Genomic DNA, 26,566 nt, shown 5'->3' with positions numbered 1-26,566 from the left:
CACACACACACACACACACACACACACACACACACACACACACACACTTGTGAGGTCAATTCTGGAAAACACCTCTAGGAATCTACAAAGGAGCTAGGATAAGTCTGCTTCTCCATGGGACCCACCCTCCGTCTCTCAGGGGCTGAGCTTCTGTTCTCTTCTCATGGGCCTGGGAGGGGTAAATCTGAGAACACAGTTATCAGAGGATGGAGAACAGCTTGGGCACCGTGTCTGTGCCTGTTATGTGCAGGAAAAGGAGAAAGTAAAGAGCCCTAAAGAAAGGGCAACTCAGCTCAATCCAAGGACCCACACTTTGGGTCCTGGCCCCAGCCTCGGCTCTCTGATCACAGGCATGTATTGCTTAATGCCAGGATCCTCCTGAGGAAGGACTATGTCATTAGGCAGGTCTAGCATTGTGTGAGCAGACCTATTGTCTGGCATGGCCTCCTGGTGCCATCAAAGGATGTTATAAAGGAAATGGATGAGGTCACTGCCCCCATAGCTCAGAACACTGATTTCCATAAACTGTTTCATAGGTGGGGGGGGGCATGCTAAAACCATGATTAAAAGTACACTACAGTAAATATACAAGGCAGGCATGGCCATTTGTTATGATTATCCAATGCCATGCACTGTACGTAACTAGGGGCACTATGGTCTTTTGTGACGGGCAGTGTGTTCGCCCTGCTGTCACCACACACATGTGAGCAATAGGCTTCACTAGGATGCTGGCCCCAGCTCTCCATTGGTCTTATCTTATACATGGTACACACTCAATGGAAACTGTTGTCATGCAGCTCATGGCTATAATTGAAAACAGACTGGAAAAGATTTTCACGCCCTTCTTCCAGACCCAGCATTATTGTCAAGACTGGAGACCTTCCCTAGAAGAAGAAAAAAAAAGCAGAATGTGTGCAGAATGCAGAAGACCTTGAGTTGGGCATCTTCCCTGTGACTTTATTTTATTATTCCAGAAACATGTGGGTATCAAGTCTGATGCTCTGCTCTGAAGTTCAGCGAAGCCAAGTGATTGATCAAGATCTGTAAAGTATGAGGGGCCTGCCCAGCCTGCTTTAGTCCTTCCAGGGCTTTGTGCACTAGCAACAGGTAGCTGTGGCCCTGACACACTAGAGGCAGAGCCAACATCCTTACTGCGATATGATACGGATGCAGTCATCCAAACCCGTGGCCCGGGCTTGCACTCACTTACTGGCTGGCTATAATTTCAGTGTTGTTCCATGGTGCATGTGTATGGCTCTCCCTGCCAGCTTTCACCACCATTTGGCCAGCCCTGAGTGTGCTTTCAGGACAACACAACTTGTAGGAAGGTTTAAGGGCATTGACTCCTGCTCAAAAGTTGAGCAGTGCCTAGGCCTACTCTCTTTGGGGAGAGTGTGTGCTTCTGAGTAAAGTAACTGAGATAGAAAGGTGATGGCAGCTGATCTGCCCTGCGGAAATGCAGCTGGTAAATTCCCGATGCCAAGATGTCTTAACTGTCCTGGCAGCTTTCGAATTTGATTGCTATACGTTTTCTGATTGCGAGCTCTCCCCCCCCATCCTCTCATCATTTCTAGACTGAATTTCTGTTGCTTGCAAATTAAAAAAAATAAATTAAATAAGCCCAAAGCTACACAGTACTGCAGCTGCATCAAAATGCCTTGCTGAGGCCTGAATGGGCCACACTGGGTCACCCTGTGCCCTTAGATTAGACGGTTTAACTAACGTATCTAAACCCTCACTGATGAGCATTTTTTCTTCCTTGTCCAGTCTCCACTTTATTTTTTATATATGTATATGTATGTATGCATGTATGTATGTATATATGTTACTTATTTACAGTTTATTTACTTTACATCCCAGCTGTAGTCCCCTCCCAATTCCATCCTCCCTCTCTCATCTCCTCCCATACCCCTCTCCAAGGCAACTGATAGGGGAGGTCCTCCTCCCCTTCCATCTGACCCTAACTTATCAGGTCTCATCCAGAGTGGCTGCATTGTCATCTTCTGTGGCCTGGTAAGGCTGCTCCCCACTCAGGGGGAGGTGATCAAAGAGCCAGCCACTGATTTCATGTCAGAGACAGTTCCTGTTTCCCTTTACTGATGAGCATTCTTAATAGAGATACAAACTGCAATTTAGTAGGTGTTCAAGGTGAGACACTGGGTAGGAGAGGCAGCGAGGGAGAAGAAGAGAAGGAAGGAGGGGGAGAGAGAGAGAGAGAGAGAGAGAGAGAGAGAGAGAGAGAGAGCCTGGAGACAGATTTCAGTCTCCTGTCAGGAGCCTTACAGATGCCCACAGTCCATCCATCCATGTTGTAGAGGGTGAGCTGCTTTGCTCTGACTGGTTAACTGCATGTGAAAACATTGTCTACTCTCAACATGTAGGCTGCTAGGCTGGTGTGAAACCAGACACCTGTGCATAAACACATGTTACGTTAGTACATAAAATTAACCACCCCAGTCTACATGCCCCAGGATGAAGCTCACCATGTAACACGTACAGTCGCATGTGCATGGGGAACTTTTGTCATCCAGGAAAACGCTGCCCCCTCAGCTCCTCACTCCCCTCTTTTCTGCATAAGTGCCTGCTGAGCTTCCCCTGTGCTTGCTGTGTTCTCCCTCTGCCTAACCTATTAGGCTCTATAGGTCCTTAAAAGTCACTTTTCTCTACTGGGGTCCTTGAGTTTCACACACCCAAGATACCCAAACTCAAGCAGAATGAGTTAATTTCTTAATATGCTGTGACCTCTGATAACAGCTGCATCAGGCTCTTAGCAAACACCTTAACATGCCAAATAACAACGAAAATATCTTTTAATGTCGTCTATCATTTTGTTTTTCTTTCTCACAACTGTAGATCCCAGGGATGCCAGGGGCTCTTGAAATTGATGCCATGTTTTACTGTGTTTTTCTGGGAACACACTTCACAGGTTTCATCAAATTGCAGGTAGAGAGGCCTTTATCACCTCCCTGATACAGATGGGAGTTTATTGAACAGCCCTGGGCTGGGGGAAAAGGAAAGTAGTACTGAAGAAAAGCTTCCTTCCCTCAAAGGTTTCCTGCGAAGCAGTAAACAAACCAAAAAGTAATGTGGTTAGGTGTGCAAGAGGATGAACTGTAGGTGTATACATCCATCCATCCCTCCATCCATCCCCCATTCATCCCCCATCCATCCATCCATCCATCCGTCCGTCCACCCACTAATCCCTTCATAGCTTACTGTATGCAGCCCATGAGGTACCAAGCCCAGGGTCCAACATTCAGCTCTGTAGAAGGCAGTCACTGGAGAAGGCAGCTCTGGCTGGAGAGTAAGGTGTTGTTGAACACGGGAAAGGCTTCCAGGATGAGGTGCACCAGAATGTGCAGAATCCAGGGCCAGAAAAAGCATTTGGTAGAGGGTGTGAAAAAGTGTGCTGAGCATGGGTTGGAGGTGAAAGAAGTTCCATGTGGACAGGCAAAGCCTTTAAGAACCCACTGAGGCTTTCCCATGCTTCTCTGTGGATGGATAGTGTGTGGAGGAGCTGAGCCAGCATGGCTGTGGCAAGGCCTGTGTTCACAGAGGCTTAGCAAGTGAGTATCGCTAGCAATAAAGAGGAGACCTGGTCTGCTCCCCCGAGCCTGGAGGGCACTGGTAGGGCAGATGGAAGACTGAGATCAAGGCTCTACCACAGTGACAGAGGAGCCTGGAGGTTCAGAAGCACAAGAAGGGGGTGAGACAGCTCCATCCATCACCTCAGCGGTGCCCCTGACAGAGGAGAACGCCTACCAGAAACAGCAGAAACGCCCTGGGGAAAAGAGAAAGCCAGGATCATGTGTCTAAGAGCTGGAAAGCAATGATTCTGTCTGGTAGCTGCCAAGGCCTGGTCATGGCATGGTCGGGGTGGTCATCCAGGGCTAATGGCTGCTATAAGGACAAAGGCCCCAAGCTGATGGATTTTCTTCTCTCCATCTTGCCCTACCCTGCTCTTTATATCCTGCTTCTTGACCCCACATAGCATCCTATCCAAGGGTATTTCTGAGCAAACCACTACACAAAATAATTCATTATCTGGGACAGAGATTTTCAGATCCAGCACTGTGCTTGCTTCTGAAATGATACTAAGCATACCTCTCTTGTTAATTATTTGGGAGGTAGAAAGGCTCAAACAGGGAAGAAGAGACCTTCAAAACTGCTGGGACCTAGACCCCAAAGCCATTCCTAGCATCTAGCCTCAGGAAATCGGTTTTTTCACTGGGATCTACCAAAAACATGGGAAGTCCAGGGTCTTCTCTCTTCCTGTGCCACAACCATGCCAGAGGTCCTGAGATGCATGCAGCATTCAGGAAGTATACACAGGGGAGGACTTTCAGGCTTTAAGAACCCTTTGCCCATTCCCATTCCCCCCCCTTCCATCAACACACACACACACACACACACACACACACACACACTGGTAGAGAGTGTGAAGAGAAACAGTATTCCTTACCATGACTGTTTGAGGCAGGTGACAGGCCATTCTGCATGACTGTGGTTGAGCTGTTGAGCCTCTCAGTTTACACTATTTAGCTGCAAAGTGAAGACTTCCAAACAAACTCCCAATGGAATTATTAGTGTAAACTCCCACTTGGAAGGTATTTGCCTAAAGGCCTCTTAGGGCAGCCAAAGTCATGCAGGCCATGACCTTGACCCAGAGGATCAGACCCTAACCTGGCTTCTCTTCTGAGCATTCTCCTTCTGTAAAGGCTAAAAGGAGTCTCTAACCAAGCTTCTCAGGGATCCTTTTGTTCACACAAAGACATACATACATCTTAACTGATGTTGGTTATCCAAATCCACAGGGAGACACAGTACAGGACTATATGCACAGCCAAGTCGGAACCAGCAATATTGGTGAGCACTGAGCACTGAGCACTGAGCCAGGGATGTGGTTGGTGCCAATGGCAGGTCCTGGTGTGAGTATTTAGCCATGGTATGCAAGGTGCTACTACTCATCAGCATTACCTTTGAGTCTGTGATCCTCTCAGAATAAAAATACTATTTAGAAAACTCCCTAGGGCTACTCATTGCTCCAAGAATGAGATCCCAACCCTGCCGAGGGACCTCAGATTCTGCCCTCTGCTCCCTCTGTCTCCTCTTGGTATTGCAACCCAGCCTCATTACCCTTCTCTCTGCACCTGCCCACTTTTTCACACTGCCTGGGTCCCTGTTTCTCCCATGCCCCACCAAGTTCATGCACCCCAAATATTATACTTAAAGAAAACTCTTATCTTCTTCAGAATTTAGGCCCCTGGGCTGCAGGAAGCAGAAAAAGTCTCAGAGCCGGTCGTGGGTGTATGCCCATGCCTTCAGCAAAAACAGGTATGTGCAGGTGTGGAGTATGATAGCAATCAATCAATAGTGAGCAGATGAATTAATGAATATGTTGCAGCCATAGATTTTTCACCAAACCTACTTAGTTTAGGGTTCATAAACACCTCCCTTTACCTCCCTTCCAACCTCCCACTTCCCCCTACCTTAGCTAGATTAGCAAGGAAAAGGGCTGTAAACCTCGTTTATCTAGTGTCTGCTGGTTAGGTTTGATGGGTCTTTGGGGGATTACCAAACTCAGTTGTCAGGACACTGGAAGTCCAGTCCAAAGGCCAACAACTAAGCAGCAACACAAATTAGCACTACAAGTCAGTGAAAGTCACAAGACGCAGTTGGTTTCCCCCGAGAAGTTCTCTGGAACATTTTTCTCTGCGAAGTCAAGTGTCGGAAGCACAAAGACCCCAAAAGCCATGTTTCATTGTGTGTGGGCTTCTATATGTCTTCTCTCCTCAGAGTCCACTCATGGATGTTCTCAGCTGGCCAAAGTCACATCCCTCAAATGAGAGAGCTTACAGCAAAACATCACATGACAAAACTGAGTCTTCCAAAAAAGCAGAAACTTCCATTTCAGTACATGGCACAATAAAAAATGACTTTCCAACAGAAAGAAGTCAAGAGAAAGTTGCCTGGTGCAAATCTTCAGCCAGGATTTATACTGCTGGTTACATGTGGAAACCTTTCTCATCAATAATGGCCTTTGAGTTCTGCCATAATCTACATCTCCAACCTTGAAGTGCCCTTTGTGTGCTGACTCTAGGGAAACACTTCCCTAGGCAATTGCGAACCACTACTGCAGGCAATCCTGCTCATGACATAATATCAGCCATTTATATTCTAGTTTAAATTCCATATTAATGCCAACTTTCAGTCAAGGGAAAGAAGAAACATTTGGGGGCAGAAGCCTTTTCATGTACTCATGATGTTGTACCTCACAGGAAGCAAAGAGTAAATTTGGTCCAGTTCTAGATAGAAACTCATGGAAGTGAAAGTATCTCCATACTCAAGATCATAGTGTCCTAAGCCTATTCCTCTTTCTGCTGATTCTAGAGCACCTGTGAATGGAGAAGTCCAGGGTGGACATATCAAGTCCCTTTTAGCACAGCAGCTCCATGGGAGACCTTGTTTTCCAGGGAGGAAAAATAAACTCTTTCCTTTTAAAGCTGCTTTGGCCCAGGCATTTTATTGTATCAGTAGGAAAAGTAACTAATACAGAAAGTAGTACAGGGAAGTGAGGCTGCTGCTGTGATAAACCTGAACATATAACTCTTCCAAAATATTTTGTGGCTGAAATGTGGAAGTGTTTGGTAGTTTAGGCTAGTATGATGGAAGCAGAGCTTAGTGAGCCATTCTGTTGAGATCCTGGAACATACAGAAATGCCGAGAGAAACTTGGAAAATGGAGTCCTGGATCATGAGGTCTTTGAAAAGAGTGAGGGTTTTATTGGGAGGTGGATCAAGAATCATTTGTGTGAGGTTTTTGGTAAATATATAGAATATATATATGCTTCATTCTGTGCATGTTCTGAGAACTTGAATGAGGTTGAATTTAAAGATAATGGACTAATCAGTTTGTCTGATGGAAGAAATTTCAAGACAGGGAAACATTCAGGCTGTGGTATGGTTTCTGCTTACTGCACTTATCCAAGTCTATAGTGACAATAGCATAAGGTTTGGCACATTTAAAATGTACAATTTGTTGAGGATAAAAGCTTGTGCAACTTAAAAATTACAACCATGAGAGCTGCAAAAGGGGGAGGGGGACTATCCTGCCCCATCTCAAGACAGTAAGAGTGTGTGGGGAACAGGAGGGAGTAAGATTCTATCCACCAAAGGCTCTAACTCCCCCCCCCCCCCCCCCCCCCCCCCCCCCCCCGTGAGTAGGGTGATTTTATTTTTACTCTAATCTTATACATTAAAATAAGAAGGTAAACAAAGACAGTATGCAAAGGCTCTAACTTTTAAATATGCAAATTTATTTGAAAGCAGAGAGTTTGAACAGAGCATTCAGCTGAAGGAGTTCTCAGCTCCTTGAAAGCAAATGCTTAGGGAAGTGTTTTCTTCAAATCATCACACAAAGCTACTAAGCTGTGCTTCATTGGGATCAGGCCCCATCACCCTTCTCTCTGTACCAATCCCTATTCTTCACACTCCTGGGAACTTGGCAGAACTTGGCAGCATCACCCATATGGTTCTGGCATTGTCATAAAAGATGCAAGATTATGAGGAGGATCGCAGAGAGTTAGCTTCATGGTTACAGAGAATTATCTGAGGACAGGCAATGTATGGCACAGAGTTTCTATAAGGAGTCCCTCCAAGGTAACAATGTGAAGTTGTGAGAGTGATGTGATGGGCACCCCAAGATGCTGTAGATGCCAGAACCATGGGACATTTACTGGCACAAGCTATGGGCATGCAGCAAAGCTTAGCCATAAACAAAACTGCATATGCTATAAGCAACAGAGCTGGAGGCAGGGGCTATATCTAAGGTGTTCGGGGCCCAGTTGGTTTTATCAGGAGTCCCAGATGCTGGATGGATATAGAGTTGCAAAATTTGGTCTTTTGCCAGCTGGGTTTTGGTGTTGCTTTGGTCTAACCATTCCTTGCTTTATTCTTTTGTTTTGGAATGAAGATGTTTACTCTGTGACATTGTATGGTTGAACTATGTAATTTGGTTTTGATTATACAGGTGCTCATAGTTAAGAGCTAACTTGCATCTTAGAAGAGACTCTCCATTTACACTTTTTAACTGTGTTGAAACTGTTAAATACTATAGGTGGTTTTGAAGTTGGGCTGAAATGCATGTTTGCATTATGAGATGGGCAAGAACCTATGGGGACAAAGGATAAGACATTGTAATTTTAAAGTGATTTGTTTGAATATTAAGTTGACAAGGGGGGTAGACTTACAGTGTTGTATATTAATATCAACTCGACAGGACTAGAATCACCTAGGAAAGAAAACTATGAGAGTGCTTATGAGAGATTTTCCTGCTTAGGTAAACTGAGGTAAGATGACTCATCCTAAACGTAGGAAGTGACATTTCATAGGCTGGATCCTGGCCTGAATAAAAATGAACTAAGTGATGGCATTCATCTCCCTCTGCTTCCCGACTGCCCATGTGATGTGACCAGCTGCCTCAAGCTCCTACCGTCACAATGGGCTGGTACTAACAGCCCAGATAAAACCTTCCACCCTTCAGTTGCTTTTGTTGGGCTATTTTACAGCAGAAAAAAGAAAGTCAGTGTGCCACCACAGGCCCAGAGCACAGTAAACCTTTCGTCTTCACATGCTGATTTTTCTCAGGTATTGTTATGACAGAAATCTGACTAATATAGGTTTATACAGAAGCTGGGAAGGTTCCGTCCCCAGAGCTTTGGGACGATCCAGCTGCTTCTGGCTGACTCAGCCCCTCATTTCAATCATGGATCACAGGCTTTATTAAGCCACCCATGATGTTTGTATCTGCTTTCTCCAGCTCTAGGCTTGGGAAATCCATAAATGGGGTTTGTGATGCTCTGTTGCCTGGCCCAGCAGGCTTTTTTCTATGAGTTTGAAATAGGCTGATGCCTATGGTACTGGGGAAAGGGGAGGTCCATAAGTGAAATCATTTGCTGACAGTAGCCTTTGGTTGGCAAATTCTTACTGTCTTATAAGGCTCAACTCAAACATCTCTTTCGAACAGCCTTCTGAGGTCCAATTTGCCCTCTTGTTTTTATTTCTTAAATTAAATCATATGTCCCTTCTCTAAGCTGATGTGGCTTCTGATATTGACCTATCTCTGTCTTCAAATGGTCTCCTCAGGACTGTGAACTTCCTGAGGGCAAAACTTGTGTCTACCTTACCTTTCTCTGCATTGTTGGTGCTATTCCAGGACAAGGGAGTTCCAGCAGGACCCCAAGAATGACCCCAAGTTGGCTAGATTTCTGGAAGAGGAAGTGGCTAGGAGGTCTTACATCAGAGATGGCAGATACTCCAGAAACTGCAGGTGCGGGAAGCTCTTTGTTAGGGCTCTGGTCTCAGATCTTTAACCTTCCTTAGCCTCCCCTCACTCAGCATCATTGATTCTTTTTTTTATAATTTTTATTTTTTATATTAATCACAGGTTATTTACTTTGTATCCCAGCCGTAGCCCCCTTCCTAATTCCCTCCCAATCCCACCCTCCCTCCCTCCCTCTTTCATCTCCTCCCTGCCTCTTTCCAAGTCTACTGATAGGGGAGGTCCTCCTCCCCTTCCATCTGACCCTAGCTTATCAGGTATCTCCAGGACTGGCTGCAATGTCCTCCTCTGTGGCCTAGCAACAAAGACCTCAACATAAAACCAGATACACTAAATCGGTTAGAAGAAAAAGTGGGGAAGAGCCTAGAACTCATTGGCACAGGAGACAGAACACCAACAGCACAGGCTCTAAGAGCAACAATCAATAAATGGAACCTCATGAAATTGAAAAGCTTCCGTAAAGCAAAGGGCACTGTCGTCAGAACAAAATGACAGCCTACAGACTGGGAAAGGATCTTCATTGGCTCTTTAAGGACTATATCTCTTCTACATTGCACATCAGGCTGAATGTGAGGCTCACCTGCCTAGAATACCCCTGAGCTGTGGGAACAAATAGTAATGCACCATAAAACCTCCAGTCCCGAAGTGAGCCCAGGACTATCAATTAGCAACACCAGAATGAACTCAACACACTCAGATGTTGTGGGTCAGCTCAGTGTAAAATGAAACAACAGAAACCAGAAGGGGCCCAATGAGCAACCATTGCCAAGGCTGTGGAAACAAGGACGTGAGACTTTGCATAAAACACAGAGAGGGGAGAACCAACCTGGACTCCCATGCCCTCTACCCTCTCCCTCAGCTCCTAGGGGAAAGGGTGGTCTTCTCAGGAACATAGGTAGCAATTGTTCCAGGATTGCCACTGCTGCTGGAGCTGCTGCCTCCTCCTTCCACCGACCCTGCCCTTGGACGTGCTGGCCTACGTACAATGGGTTCTGTGCTGCCGTTCAAGACTAATGTGTCCCCCAGCCATTCTTCTGTAATGCAGGGTAGCCATTCTGAAGTATGGAGGAACAAGTGAATGCCTTTGTCACTCCACTTCTTCATGATGCTGCACTCACTACCCTCTTTCCCTCTAGCTCCTTGTTCCCCTCTGCCTACCCATCTGAGTGGAGAACAACTCAGGCCTTGAAGGCAGACAGAGCTGAGCTCAGAGACTTACTCTACAGATCATGTCAGGTTTGTGTGTGGGGCAAATTTCATCATCAATCTGTACCTCAGTTTGCTAATCTCTGAAATGGAGAAGAGAACATTATCTGCCACGGGGACTCTGCCGGAATCTCTTTATCCACAGCTTACGCCGATGTGCCGGCGATGTTGCTCTGCCTATTTCACAAATGGCTGAGCTTTAATTTCTGTTCCAACTTTCCATTTCTCTCAGCGATAGAGAAATACCAGTTAGTTCATGATACCCGGTCGCCAGCACTGCCTGAATACTTGGGGTAGCCTTACATAGCACTGCAGTATTCAGCTATGCAGCCCCCAGACGTTCGCTTCTTGTGCCCACTCCACTCACGGTGCCATTGGGTCGCAGCTGGGGCACCTCAGCCTAGACCAGACATTTGCTGGCTCCCTGTGACTTCTGAGCAGGCCAATCTCTGCCTCAGGGGCATGATTTCTCTCCCTGGCAGCTTCACCCAGAAGGGACAGATCAGGACTCTCTTGCTTCGTGTAGGCATGAGGCCAGCAGCTGTGCAGTTTTCCTACACAGAAAGGGCTGGAGCTGGGAGAGCTCTCTAGCCATATCCAGCCTTTGCAGTTCTTCTCTCAGCTTCCGCATCCTGCTGGAGGCCGTGCTTCCCATGTGCTAAGCCGATACCAACCCCCAAGCTTCCCCTGAGACTGTCAAGGATGAAATCTCCCTCTGCTGCTCTCTTACTAACCGCTAATAGATAGAGCGTTCCAGCGCTTTTTATCTAATGCTAAACCTCCGTGAGTCAAAAACCAAGGAAGTGACCCACCATTTCTACATCATGACGACACAGGCAGTGGAAAGCCACAGGTCTCAAATGTGAGGCTGAGAATGCGGTCACAGGAAACAGCAAATTCCGTGAACATCTTCCCAGCTCTACACTGCCTTGTTTCCGCAGACCTTGTCCTGAGTCAGCCCTCAGCACAGCGGTGGCAGGAGTCCATCTATCCCTCCGCTGGGGCTGCTCTACTCCCGGACAGCTGGGCGCACTGGGAACTGGAGCATGCTGACAGGTTCAGCGCTGCGGTGTGGCACTGGGGGCATTCATCCACTCAGAGCTGGCATTATTGCTAATCATCAGGTCCTCCGGCTGCCTTTCCCTCCCCACTCCCTGATCTCTTTCTCCTGGGTCTTCATTTGTAGAATCAGTGGAAGGAAAACAGATCCTGCACATGCTCTAGCAGGCTGTGGACATGGATGCTGCACCCCCTCTCCAGAGGACCATGGGTGCCCTGAGAGTTGTGTCTGTCATTCACAGGGTCCAGGACCCTCACTTGGCTTCTATCATTCAGCTCTGAGAAAATGTACTATATTTTCCAGTTCCTGGTATGCTTCTGCCTCCCCAGAGGAAAAAAAAAATGCCAGTTTCCAGAGTGTCAGGGAATGGGGGCTGTGGGCTCCAAAAACACAGAGACTAAACTGTAGGCCAGCTCTGTCACTTACTTTCTGTATGACATTTGGAGAGGCTAGCACCCTCTCGGCGCCTTAGGTGCCTCATATACTAAATGAGAGCTAATGAAAGTGCTGGCCACATGGGGCTATTGAAATGATTAAGTGAGGCTAGGCATGTGACTGGAACATGGCAAGAACTCCAAGGAGGATGGCTGCCCTCGTTAACATAATGATTACATAACCAGAGAAGAATGATGCCAGGGAATGAACACACTTGCCCAAGGAGATGAGAGGGAGCCACAGTCTGCACATTCGTGAGAAAGACAAGAAGTTCGGAGTGAATTTCACAGTGAAGGTCTGCCACAAAGCTCAATACCAAGGACAGGCAAGGGATGAGGACACACAGCCTCACCTTTGCCCCACACCTGCTCAGAACCTCATCCCTGATGCTCCAACCCCTCTGACTCTCAGCCTTTGTGTGTGGTTCCTCTACTGTCACTTTCACCTCCCTAAGCTGTCCTAGACCTCTGAATTTCGTGGTCTCAACTTATACTTATCCTAGGATTTTGAGTGGGGCTGGCCAGAGGCCAGAATCAGGCTTGGAATCCTGGATGGCACACTCACACAGAGAGAGGATTCTGACAGTCCCCAGGAGATGGTTGGGATGTGACAGTTCTTTATCAGATTTTCATCCCCTGAGACTGTGAGCAGCACAGTAAGCACAGGCCTGTCAGCCCCAAGGCAGGCTCGGCTGTGACGAGCAAAAGGGGCTCACTCAGCACTGTCACCCCGTGTGACTGGTGACTACACGAAGGTCAACGTCACAATGACCTTGAGCCTCGCAGCCCTCCAAACCTTCCACAGAGACCCTTAAACGCTGCCCTCAGCTAACCCTGGGTATTACCATTCCTATCTTATGGATGTGCAAACTGTCACGCAGCTCAGAGGTAAGCAGGTCATGCCCTCCCTTCTTCCTTCCTCCATGGGTGGAGTTTCTTAACCAAATGTATACAAACGTGCTTTGTGTGTGCTCATGTGTACAAGGTTGCTCTAGGGGGAAAGGTTGACAGTGCCTCCTGACACTTTCCTGTTTGAACAGATCTGAATCCACCCATCTTCCCTTAGCCATCCAGGGAGAGCCACTCGATCAGGTCCATGAAGCCTCCCCTGGGCACCAAGCCTCTGGGCTCCAGGAATTCCCCTTCCCCCGCAGAATCTGGGTAACTCAGCACTCTGCTGCCAGCATCTCAGCTGCGTGGGTGGCTGCACTCTGTCTGAACTCACCCGGCCCCAGTGGAGGCTGTGCCAGAGCTGGAGCGTGAAGGGGGATCCCTCGGGGGCAGTGCAGCCATCAGGACACGTGTCAGAGCCTGTGCATTAGGGTGTTCCCAAACCCCTCCTCCCTTCCCCTGCAGCTCCCACGAGTCCTCCTCCCAAGAGAACATGATCAGCTTTGACAGGTGAGGCCATGCTTGATGCACAGTGACACAGCCTGAGAGGATGTTCCTCCTGTGCCCGAGACCTGTTCAATGGCATTCACGTCCCTGGCCTCTGACACTCTACTGTGCCTGTGCACAGCTCTGTCCTGTGAGGATCCCCCAAGCACCTGCCACCCAAACTCTCCAGCAGGAAATGAGATTGTGAGGGGTTGATCTACTGGGTGGATAGTCTGAAGCCACACACTAGCAGCTCCCCGAGCTCAGGACTTCTTGCTGTCTCTTACTCGTGTGATCAGGATAGAGCCTGACAGACAAATGATGCTTAATGAACATGTGCAGAGTCAATGAACGAATAACTAAATGAGCCCCGAGTAAATGGCAACATGCCTGCCATGTGCTTTCGGGAGAGGACTGACATCCTTTCTCATTTCAGTCTTTGCCAAGTTCTCATGCCAACTCATGAAGGGGCTACATTCATGTGTCAAACAAGGAAGTGGACACACACATTTAGTAAAAAGGACTTGACCTCGGGAGCTAAGTGACAAAGTCATCTTTCCATCCTGACTGGTGTCAGGTTGGATGTGTGTGGAGGAGTGCCTGAGGAGGCTCTGGACCAGACTTAGCTTCCTGGGTGAGGGGTGAGGGGAGTTGTATACGAAGCAGGAGCCTTGGCCTTTGCTTTCTAAAACTTCCAGTCTATTTGAGGAGGCCTGACTTACGCATGCCGAACATTTGGGAAATGGCACATGAAGCGGAGAGCATAGCTCTGAACTGTACATGATCAGGTGCCAACCACGTTCTCTGCTTTCACTACCAGTCTTTTAATACCAGATGGGGACCCTGAGAATAGATTTCTCGGATGATGAGCAAAGATGGAAGCCACAGGGAAGGCTGAGGCTTACTCGGTTTCATACCCATTAATGCAGCACCATGCTGCAGAAACAGCAGCAGAAACAAAAGGTGTCCACACTTGATCCTACGCTCATCTATGTATTAGGCACCTACTAAGGGCTTTGCAAGAAGTATCTCACCAACCTCACAGCAGCAGGGTGAGGGAAGTGTCCATGTGATGTGCAAGATGAAAGCAGGGCTCAGAAAAAAATACTCATTATGCCCAGCGTCACACCGCAAGGGGTGGGGTGGGGTGGTGTGGACCTGAATTCAGTTCTACCAGCTTCCGAACTCCAGACACTCCATTACTTCTGTTTGTGGTGCGAGAAATTGCCATCGACCTGATGGAAGGGAAGAAGTGAGGTGGAGGAAAGAATGAAGAATGAGGGAAGGAAAAGAGAAAGGGACAAAGAAAGGTAAGGTGGACAAGGGAGGAATGAAGTAAGGGAGGAAAGAAAGGGAAGAGAGCGGGAGAACAGATAGAGGAGAAAGGGAGAACAGGCTTTATGTTAAGTATGATCAGACAAGCACTCGCACGCTTTCTTTCCCAGGATCCCCACAGACCTCTGACCACCTTACCCCCTTCCTCTGAACAACCTCAGAGGAATGAGCTAAAGGAGTACTATTTAGAAGTTCGTGTCTGAGGGCAAGCCTTGCTTCCTGAGCATTCTGAGAGTGTAGTCTGAGCATGCTCAAGGTGACTCAGGCAGTAAGGACCTGTCTGTCCCACGCAGTTGCAGACACGGAAGTCCACAGTGAAGAGCTGAAGTGTGGTGAGGTTGCTGTCCTTGATCACAAATGGCCTATGCACACCCATCTGTGAGCATGTTGAGGACATGGAGCGGGCATGGTATTGTTTCCTTAAAAGAGAAAGTCTATAAAACCAGAGTTCTACCCTTCTGCCCTCATTTAACCTTGAGACTCCAAATGCAGCCAGGCTAGGGATTACGGCTTTAAGGTAACAAATATGGGGTACACAAAACTTTAGTTAGTACTAGGATAGATGAGAGAGGAGTCAAGAGCTGGACACGGGACACAAACAAGCAAGCTCAGCTGCAGAGTAGAGGGATGTGCAGCTCAGGTAGGGGCAGGTAGGGTGAGTCTCATGGTAGCCAGCACTTCCTGTTAGAAACTACAGGACAAATAACTCCTGCAGCCAGGGTGACTGACGGTGTGCTTCTTAGGAAGTCCCTGCACTCCCTCTCCACATAATCTGCTGCTGTTGTGCAAGTTCCCAAGAGGCAGGACAGGGGGCTCCTCCCTTCTCTCTTCTTCCTTGTGTTCTTCTCCATGTATTCCTCAGCCTTCTTTGTGAGCATCTCCCTTGTGATGATGCTCTTCTGTTGCACAGTGTGTGTGGTATGTGCTGCTTTATCTGCAGGTAATAGCTACCCCTTCGAGTAATATAGACAATAAATGGGCTATTGTGAGGTGTAACTGTTTGGTTGAGGGCAGATATGCCAACAACAGTTGTTGAATGAGTGAGTGAGAGAGGGAGTGAGTGAGTGAATCTGCACTTGAGAAGAGTGTGCTTCTTAAGTAATCAAGAATAATCTATCAGTCATCGATTTTTATTAAATAAGTGACCACTGAGTGCGGTAGTTTGAATGAGAGCAGCCCCTATAAGGGGCCATTAGTTGGTTCCTTGTTGTGGGACTTTAAAGTTTAGGACGTGTGGCCTTGTTGGAGGTGTGTCGCTGGGGATGGGCTTTGAGGTTTCAAAAGTCAGATTAGCTGTCTTTGTGCATAAGACTGTAAGAACTTAGCTACTTCTCCAATACCATACCTGCCTGCCTGCCTGCCTGCCAAGCTCCCTGGCCTGAAAGGCATGGACTCCCCCTCTGAAACTGTAAGCAATTCCCCAGTAAACTCTTTCTTCTAATAGTTGCCTTGGTCATGGTATCTCTTCACAGTGATTGAGAAGTAACTAAGACCCTGGGAGGAGAAGGCACCCTTTTCCTTCCTCTCCCCTTTCCACAGATTGACTCCACTTGCGTCGGACCAGCAGCTGAACAGATAGGTAATACTAAAGCAGTGTGTAGGGAAAGCCAGACAGAAAAAAAAAAAAAAAAAAAAAAAAAAAAGACAATGGGATCAAAGGTTGTAAGGTTGGAAAAGAAGCCTTAAGTGCCATGGAAACGCCAAAGGCTGGGGGCCAGGAGAGGCTCCTGGTGGAGATGCAAGAGCCTGTGTGGCTAGCTTCCGCAAAGCACAACCAATACACAGCGAGAACGGTGGAACAAGCCAGGCTACTTCATATTGTATGAATATTCATACTGTATGTACTTCATATTGTATGTACAAAAGGCTCAGCCGCTGGCACTTCACGTTGGTGACTTCATGCTATTCTCACAGCTCAGAGGCAAAGGAATGCAACACCTCTAGAGGAATTTACCCATGCCTGTAACGCAGAGAGGTTCCTCTGTAGGCTGCTTCATTGGAGGGCTGTAGCTAGGAAATGAGAGTAGCACCTTGGCCACCTTCCAAATATTACCCTGCTTATGAGCACTGAGATCATGTGACTAACAGAGCCAGGAGGAGCAGTTTGGTAGGGCATCCCTGAGAAAGCAGCAAAGACCCCTGAGGCAGTACTATGTTCTCCTCAACAAGGAGCCCTCCTCTGTTCCCTGAGTCACACTAGTGATCTTCTAGGAACCCAGACTTTAGTCCTTCCTCCACCTCTTATGTTCATCATCACCCAGCGTTCCAGGAGAAGAGACTCAGGTGAGCCTGAAACATTTGGTGGAGAGCTGAGCTTTGCATTGGCTCCTTTCAGCCCAGAGGCCTCCTAGTGCCCTCATCTGCCAACAAGAATGACCCTGGGATGAATATGACAGAGACATGAATAATGAACTCTAACTCCAACTTCTGGCTCGACAACTTCAGACAAGTCCCTCATTCTAGACAAGCCTCAGTTTCTCTCCAGGGAAATGGCAGCCCTGAACCAACTAGTCTATGGGGCTTTTGTGGGTATCACAAAAGGGTGATGTGGTTTCACAGCAGTGGACCATGCAAACGAAGGAGCAGACAGCACTGAGCGCACTTTCCCAGCTGCGTGTATAGGACGCATGTCGGGATCTGGACAGTTGTTAAGTGCTGCCGAGGTGAAGTACCCTATTCCGAGTCCCTGAGCCAAGTTACAGGCCATGTGGGGCCCTGAAGGGCAACTAATGGGTGGGATGAAGAGAGAGAGCTCCTCACTGGTCCTATATGCCTGGAGTTAAGTGTACTCCTGTATGCAGAAGTTCATGTGTATAAGAGCCAATGGTCTTTTTGCACCGTGTGCACATATGAGGGTCCTGGCTGAGGTTTTACAGATGCTCCCCCATGTGTGTGTTGTGGTTTGGAGTCTGTGTGCAGCATCATGTCTGCGTGGGCTTGAGGGACCTGTGCCCATATGTTCATGGTAGTATGTATATATATGTGTGTGTGTGTGTATTTATGAAGCCATATGTTGAGGGATGCTGTGAGCTCCAAACACAGCGTGTGTCTGTGTGATGCAAAGGACACAACTGGATGGAGGTCTGGGAGCGGTATGGGTCAGGAATTGTCAGTGCAAACGCATGTGGAATTAATTCTCTGTGCAGACAGGGGAGACAGGCAGTGGGGCTGGAGAAAAGGGAATGTCTGAGCTTCTAGGGACACTCCTGTCACCAGCTGCCACCAGGAGGTGAGGCCACAGGTTCCCAGGAGTTGCCTTATCATTGGAAAGCTGAAATGGAGCTTGAGGATCCTTGTCACCTGAGGGGGGAGGGCACACGGAAGGGAGACTGCTTTCTAAATTCAAGGGTTACCCCCAGCTGGGGTACTAACTCAAGAACTACCCACAGATGAATGTTCTGCAAGCAAGAGAACAGAGGAGGTTAGGGAGAGGGAGAGGAGAGGGCGAGGGGCAGCAAGGGCCTAAGGGGGACCCCCGCACCTACTTCCTTCTCCCCACTTCCTGTCACTAGAAATGAGCCCTGGTCCTGGGGGATTTTGCAGGTCCCCAACACCTCCTACAGAGTTCAGGGGACCCCTTCTTCCTGATGACAACCCTTTCTGGGTGGGGCACACTTTCCCCCACCCCAGGAAGGCAGGCAGTGGTTAAATGTGATTTTTCTCTGAAGTCAAATGAAATCTTAACACTCTCCATCATGTACACACACACACCCTCACACACACACACACACACACACACACACACACATATTCACGTTCATCCTGGGGGCCACCTGCTGCCCACTTCCCACGCTGCATCCACCAGCCAGGTGCCCAAGAGGGCATCCCCGTGTCCCACACAGCCGGGGGAAGTACAGTGCAGACAGCCCCCCCCCCAGCCCCTCTTCGGTCCTCAAGGGTGCTTCCGCTCCCCCAACCCCCTCCCCACCCGGTGCGTAGCCCGACTCCGCTCCGCGCCAGTCCCCGGCGCCGTTCATTCATGATTGGTACTCGGCCCCCTGAGACCCAGCCCGAGCGCGGGGCGGAGCGGCCGGGCCGCTGCAGGGGCGGGCGGAGCGCGGCTCCCGCACCGCACGCGGCGCGGGCTCGGCAGCCTCGGCCGGGCGGGCGCGCCGGCCCCGTGTCCAGCATCAGGCAGGCTTCGGGGCTCGGGGTTTGGCCCTCGCTGAGGCCAGTGGCCCGACTAGGTGTCCGCCAGGGGGGCCGCCCGCGAAGGCTCCCGCGAGCCGCTGGCCCTGGGAGTCAGTTCATGTGCCCGGCTGAAGACGGCAGCAGCTACAAGCTCCAGGCGCCCCGGCCCCACGCTCTCTGAATACCAAGCTGCAGGCAAGCTGCCCGGGGCTTTTTTCTTTCTTTCTTTCTTTCTTTTTTGCTTTCTTGCTTTTTTTTTTCTCTCCTTCCATTCAGAGTGGACAATCCACACCGATTTGTTTTCAGGGGAGGGGAGAGGAGACAGGGCCTGGGGTCCCAAGTCGCACACAAGTCTTCGCTGCCATGGGGGCTGTCATGGGCACCTTCTCGTCCCTGCAGACTAAACAAAGGCGACCCTCTAAAGGTAAGCTCTCTGCCCTCACTTTGCTAGCCCTAATAGCTCTGGGGGTATTGGGTGTTGTGCTGGGGTGAAATGCCTGTCTCCCATAGTTCTAAATTCACTGTCCATGAAGGTTCTGGACAGCCTCTTCTATCCAAGGGAGTAAGATCCTCGTGGGAGGGTTGGTGTGAGAGCCCAGGGGCAGCAGCCAAAGTGGGAGCTGGGCTCCAGCAGCGGTGTGTGTACCCTTCTCTTCTAGGGAGCAAGACCAGGCAGATTCACAGGTGGGGAAAACCGCCTGCTCTGGGCTGGGCGGAAATGTTGGGAGGCTCTTCCCGCTCCCATGAGGGCTGACGTTGGTGCAACCTCAAGCATCCAGCAAGGGTGCTCATACTCGTGCATGCCTCCCTGGGAACGGCCATGCCTTACCAGGTGTTGACCTGGGAGCCTAACCATGAGGGAGACAGTGATTCGGCTGTCCACCCTTAAAGCAGAGCTCTGCAAGCCGAAAGGAATCAGCTACATCCAGGTGGTAGAACCCCCAGGCGCAGGTCCTGGGACTCGGGAGTCTGTAGAAAAGAGCACACAACACACACAACACGGCTGTTCTGCTAAGGTCTGAGAAGTTCAGGGGGACAGGGAGAACTGTAAAGAGGTTGCTGGGGTGCAAAGCTCACATATCCTGGGATCCCCCGGTCAAGAGCCTGCTCCACAGCTGCCTGTCTCCAGTTGCGGCATGCCCATCACCATTGGGACAGTTGTCAGATGTCGGGTGACCTTGTTGGGCCAAGGCACACAATGCAGGCCTCTTTTTCAACAGGCAGAAAGTTGCTTATAGAGATGAAGAGATTGGAAACAATCAGGAGAAGAGATAATGACAAGCTTGGTTTGCTTAATGCTCAAACGCCATTGCAGATAGTAGAAGGTTTCTAAATAGTTTCACACTTAAATGTCCAAGTTCTGATATTTCACATATTCTGACTACAGGTGGGGAGGGACAGTACACACCTTAATGCTGGCTGGTGACCAGAGCTGTGTTAGGGTGATAGATGGCCCTAGTACATAGAAATACCCAGGAAGAAAGGGTCCTCAGAGAGAAGCTGGCTGAGGACCACGGAAAGACATCTGCAGGTGCAGGGCCCAGGTGATGAGGTCAGGCTTGCACAGCAGACAAGAAGCGGAAGGGGCTTCTGCCTGTTTGCTCAGTTCTGTGCCCTGCAGGGAAGGCATTGGTTCCTTCCAGCAGCCCAGAGAAAGGCACATCTGCAAAACATGTCCCAGGGTCTTGGTGCTCTGAGTTCTTCCTCTCCTGGATCCCGAGGTGCTCCTTAACTGGGACGGTATTCAGCACCAAGTCCAAGTCAGCTCCCCCATCCTTCATCTTAACAACATGAGGTCCCACTGGCCACAGAAGAGACCCTAGTACACAATTAGCTTGGGTTTCTTTAAAATTACCTATGATGCCTGTATCTCCTTGAGAGGCATCACAGAGAGGTCAATGTCTCCATAATCTAGTGGAGTGTAAGGGAGAATCTCAGCCCTATCACTTCAGCCTTGGACCTCGGGCAAACGTCACTTCCTCTAAGCCTCAGTTTTCAGATCCAGCAAATGGATGAGAATGCCGCCTTTCATGAGAAGCGGGGAGAACATGGAGGAAGGGAGTACCTCATCTCATATATTCTAAGAGCGAAAGGATGGCGATGCATAGAGCTGTAGGGTTCAGATATTACCATCTACCATTCCAGTCTCTCACTGCCAAATCCAGATCACCTGGGGACAGTTCCTGCAGGATTCCAGAGACCACAGCACTCTCCTTCTCTCTCCCTGGAACTTAAGAAAAACGAGAGTGAATCGACGCACACTGTGCCTGGCACAGTGTTTTATCTGCATATTCTTATTTGAGCTTTATAAGCGTGTCTAGGTTCACTGGGTGGGTCCCCAAGCTAACTCCTTCTACTCAGAGCAGTAGAGTTTAGCCTGAACTGTCCACAAGGGCAACAAAATACCTCCCTAACCCAGTGAGTCCAGCCTCACTTTCTTGTCCATCACAGTGCAAATCAGTACAGGATCCTCCTAAGGGGAGAAGCTTAGGAATAGGGGAGCTTAGGGACACTGACAGGGCTCTACTGGGAGGCTCACAATCAGGCATCCTATCCTGCTCTGGTCACTTTCTCCTTTACTGTTTGATCTCTGTAAAGAGGAGGCATTTTACTGGACATTTTTTTCAGGTTCCATTTGGCATTTGGTCCTTGGATTCTAAAGCTTTTTTTTTTTGTGCTGCTGAAGGGACCGCTGCTCTGATCTCTGAGATGTCAGGCTCAAATCTAATTAGATGCAGTCAGAAGAGGATGGTGGGCATTTTCAACAGAAGAATCTGTCCCCTGCTGGGTTCAAATCCAGGCTCCACCATGCACTTAGCTGTATGACTAAGCCTTATTTTCTTCCACTGTGAATCAGGGACAGTAGTAGTTATCATCTTAAAATAGCTATATGTGTTTCGGAGATGATGGAAGGCAAGTGCTTTGCACAGACCCTGGATGTAATCAGTGGTCAGCAACTTTTAGGTCCTGTTCAGTGTAGGGCTGCACTGCTTAGGCCATCTGAATGCCCAGAATAAGGGTATCCTGCAAGTAGGTGATATTGTTGAGAGTCATACAGCTTATTTCTGGAACGCTTTTCAAGCCCTCTACAGATAAGGAGCACCAAAACCCAGGCACTAGGATGCTGAGCCTTTGCTGCTGCCTACTAACCCTCTGCACTGTGGCTGATCCTAGAAACATCACAGCTGACTCAGCTACAGCTCCAAGTGCTTAGAAACAAAACTCAGAAATACATGCACATCTATAAAAACAGGACAGCAATTCTATGTGCTTAGAGCTGGGAAAAGAAGTCACCTAGCCCAACCTCAAGCCCAGGGAGCACTCCCTGAAGGCGGTGGAAATCTAAAGTAATTTAAGAGCCTTGCCACAGAACAAAAACATAGAGTTCACTTTCTGTCATCTGTTTGGAATCTTGGTGTGTCTTTAATGAAAATGGGAAAAACCTTGCCTGCGGGTTACAGGCGCTGTCCTCAGTCCTAGGTAGAGGTTTTTGATTTTTGTTTTTTGTTGTTGTTGTTGTTGTTTTGTTTTTTTTTAGACTGTTTCATGTGTGCTTTTTCTTTCAAAGACTCTGCTCTTAGGCTTGAATATGTGAGTGGGGATGGCTATGGTGTGAAGGCTAAGCAAAGAAGGAGCACGCAGGTACAGCTGCAGGCTTCATGGGACTCAGGAGACTTCAGGAAAATGCTAGACCAGCTCCTTATTACAGAGACTTGCCTATAAGCAAACAGCCCATGTTGCTTAGGTGGCTGAGTTCCCACTTCTTGACAACCAAGCGCAATATTCAGAACTTTGAGAGGCTGAGCTTTAGACCTCCATGGTGCCCACTGATTCACTGAGATATCCCATGGATATCAGATGAATTTTACCAGGTAACATGGCAAAATAGAATCAAACATGAGACTAATCTTGTGGGTTAAAAATTGGAGATACCATTGGAAAATTGTGGAGGCTTCGAATTCCTGATGAGCCTAGCCTTGAAGTTGGTGGATAGGGTGTTATGTTAATCCTAGAGAGCCTTGGGAGGCACCGATGGGCAGAGAGTCTTGAGGAAGTGGTGGTCCCAAATCACACCAGCCTAGGCTCAGAGACCATTGGCAAATTACTTTGCCTTAGAAATACCCTTTTCATCACCTGTGAAATGGGAGCACCAACCAATAGACATGTGTGACCATAGGCTTTTTCCCTCTCAGCATCTCTGTTCATCATTTAAGCTCTGTAAGCCAATCCCTATCTCACCTACTAATTCAAATTCTACCCACATTCCAAGAACTTGCTCAGCTGTTTCTATATTCAAGAAGTCTTCTTCAAGCCCCAGAGAGAAGTGACTTCTCCCATCTGAATTCGTAACATTTTTTAAGGCGTACACTCTCCTGACTCACAAATCATGTTTGGAATCAGTCAATGGAAGTATTAACCCTCACCGTGACTGTTTCATAGTCATGAATGTGTCTGAGTCATTCTTCACAGTCCCTGGCTTGGTTCTTTGCACCTAGTAGGTACTCAGCAAAAGGTTTTCAATAGAACCTATAAACAGTGAGATGGTTGGTCCCTCATCATGATTCGTAAGAATGGCAGTCCCCCTAGGAAAAGTTAGCTTACCCACTGGAATTTTCAGCTACTAGTTCCTCTGCCTGAATGAGTTCTGTTATTTGGTCTGTTGGTTTTGAATTGGCTTTGTCTGTGAGGTGTACTGAATCTGTTTACCATTTAGAAGGAGGTGCCAAGAACAGTGTTTCTACTTCCCAACTCCCGAAATTCACTGGATTTGTGGTAAAGAGACATGCTGCTTGAAATCAGAGGTGCTCTCAGTCTGGTTCCAGGAACAGGACCAAGACTAAGATCCCTTTGTCTACCTAGAAGGGCTCTGCTCAGGAAATGTGTGAGGGAGGGAGTGCATTCCCTCATAGATGAGTGAATGATGGATGATTGCACAAATAAGAGCATCGATAAACGAGAACAATGAATGAAGAAGTAAGTGAATAATCAAATGAATGGCAGAGGATGATTGAATGAGTGGGTATGTGATTAAATGACTGAATCCATAAATAATGAGTGAATGAATGAATGAATGAATGAATGAATGAATGATGAAGTCCTGGAAAAACTGTAGCAGAAGACTATCTTTTTATGAAGAACAGTAATGGTTCTGCTGCATGGTTCCTGTACCTAAGCATTTGTCTCAGCTCATGGCTGCTGCTAACGACGCAAGACCACAGAAGAGTGATTTAAAAGAAAAAAAAGGCTTATTTTGGTCTGCAGCTCTAGAGGTCAGAGGCTGAAGTAGCCCGTGTGGTGACATCTTGCTGGCAGAGTCCTGAAGCACACAGGGCATCCCGGGGCGAGAGGTACCCCTGGAGTTTCCTTTCTTCTTTAAAGCCCCCAGCACTCAGTGATGGAGCTCCACTCTGAAGACCTTATTGAATCCTAATCACTAACCTCCCAAAGGCTCTAAACTTGATAGTTCAATTTTCCACCCTCTTAATACTTCATGATGGAAATTAAGCTCTAACAGGAGCTTCAGAAGGGACAAACCTCCGTAACAACACCCACAGGAAAACGTGGAGGAATCAAAAACACAGAAAACTTTAGTGCAGAGAGTTAAAAACTTATGGGAAGTACCTTCTAGAGCACAGTTTAGAAGGTCCTGCGATGTTCTGGCTACCAATAGGTATGTAGTGTCTGTAGGGAAAGTGGAGAGAGGATGGCATAACTCTTGGCTTCACACTTGCAGGAAGAAAGGCAGCGATTGATCTCCAACATCACCTCTTGTTTCCGGGTCTACTGCTACCTGGCCTACATGTCCACCCATTCATTTGTTCACTTGATTAATCCTATCTTTACGCTCTAATGTTGTTCTCTGCTGTCCTTTCTGCCGAAGATCAACTCTAGCTCTTGTGCCTCCTCCACCTCTATCCCCCAGCCCCCAATAACCTGGTGAACTCCTACATATTCTGCAAGGGCCCACCCAACATCATACCACATTTCTGCAGGAAGAGCACTTCTCCCTCCTCTGTGGTCCTCTATGTCTGCTGATGCCACACACATCCACCCACAAACTTAGATCCGTACACACTGAGGCAAGTGTTATGGCTTTACACGATTGTCCCTCTGCCTGGATCTCGGGGGCTGATTCTTATTCCAAAACCCCAGGCAAGCCTGACACCTGGTCTAGACTTGATGGATGCCGGCTGTGTGGAGGAAAGAATGGATGGGCCGGGGTGGGGGGGGGGGGATGACTAAGGAGCACAGGAGCACTTCCGTGCAGAGGAGAAATCCAAGATCCGAGTCTGCACCTGGGGGGGAAGCCTGCAACATTCCGCATAATGGCCCTGGAGCCAGCATTTCCATTCATCAGGCCAGGAAGGAACAGAATTAGAAAGGAAAGAGAGGGAGAGAGACCAAGGGTCCTGGGGCTCTCAGAGAAACCAGTTTCAGCTCTTCAGCTCCCTCCAGGTGCTATTTTAAATAGGTCACCTTCTAGAAGTAGCTGTAGTCAGGTGGGATATTGCTCTTTTCCCATGTGCTAGCCATGATGAGAATACTTAGATTTATTCTTACTATTCCAGACCATATCAAAAGCCTGCCCCGAAGCAAGAATGAGACCTCATTAAAATCAGCGTACTGAAAGAAAGGTGAATGATGGTCAGGACCACTGGGTCAAGGTTACAGAGGCTTAACTCCTGTGTCTCTCTGTTTGTAGGTTGCTCTATCCCTTTCAGCTGTGATCTTTTATTCTGAGACCCAGAGACCCAGAGCCATCATAGCCATAGTCACTGGCATTCTGAGCCATTTCATAGTCATTCCCACCTATGGGAAATTGTCAAGTTCAGTTGGTAACAGAAATTCCCAACCATGAGGTTGGGAATTAAATATCACTACCTAAAACTGACCAAGCCACTGCAAAATGCCAGGGACCTTCTTCTTCCTACTCCTGGGTTGCTTTACTTCAATACTGCAAGACAAGCTGCTGTGCTAGTTCCCATTTTGCATCTGGGAAAACCGAGGCTCTAAGAAGGGAAATGGTTTGCTGGGGCCCTAAGGCCAGAAGAGCTTTGTTCAGACCAATGGCAGAGTCCAAGTTTTGAAGCCTCATACCAGCCTCCTCCCTCCTGGCCTCATAGCAGGAGCCTGGGGGGGCTAGGGGACAGTCAAAATGGCATGTGGATATAGAAAGTAGTATTCAAGGAGAGATTGAAGCTTTTCATTAGCCATACTGAGCAGTGAGCTGCCTGCCGGCTCCAAGGAAAACACTCTTAGCCTATTTAAAACCACCTCTGGATCTGCTTCCATTTCATCTTGGCGCTGTGAAAGCTGGAGTTTGAAATGATTGGGGGCAGAAGGCCAATTAGCAAATTCATTAATAGGATTAAACCTCTCTCCTCTAATCATTTATGTGAACTAGATTTTGCTCCCTTTGTTACAGCCATCATGGCTGTCAGGGAAGGGTCGAGCAACCATTTAAGCATCTTCAAGTCTGTTAGAAGCTCAGACCTTCAGTGGTAGGCAGCCAACTCAGGGTTTCACATGGTCTGGATGGGCAGGAGGGCTCAAACAGTTCATGAGTGGTTATCCACGCAAAGCAGCCAGATGCTATACATTTGCAAATATACAGCATCCTCAGCTCAAGTCTGATCGTGTGTGTGTGTGTGTGTGTGTGTGTGTGTGTGTGTGTGTGTGTGTG

General features: G+C 48.2%; 1 protein-coding gene across 3 annotated transcripts in view; it reads left to right on the top strand.

Moving 5' to 3' along the window:
* The window catches only part of Kcnip1 (potassium voltage-gated channel interacting protein 1), a 335,910-nt gene that overhangs the window by 142,015 nt on the left and 167,329 nt on the right, over nt 1-26,566 (top strand). Inside the window, exons 1-2 of one of the 3 annotated variants that reach the window (XM_055604591.1) lie at nt 19,020-19,077; nt 19,189-19,306. The exons of 1 other annotated variant lie outside the window; for it this stretch is intronic. In XM_055604591.1, the coding sequence (XP_055460566.1) occupies nt 19,246-19,306 (61 nt within the window). In that variant the 5' untranslated portion in view covers nt 19,020-19,077; nt 19,189-19,245. Of the gene's footprint in view, nt 1-18,857; nt 19,307-26,566 lie in introns of those variants that run through there. One more of the 3 variants, XM_055604590.1, reaches the window with a different exon arrangement.

Source organism: Psammomys obesus, unplaced genomic scaffold (genome assembly GCF_907164565.1).
Source record: "Psammomys obesus unplaced genomic scaffold, mPsaObe1.curated_primary_1811, whole genome shotgun sequence".
Classification (NCBI taxonomy): Eukaryota; Metazoa; Chordata; class Mammalia; order Rodentia; family Muridae; genus Psammomys; species Psammomys obesus.
Note: the sequence above shows the minus strand (reverse complement) of the source record. Positions and strands in the feature narration are given on the sequence as shown.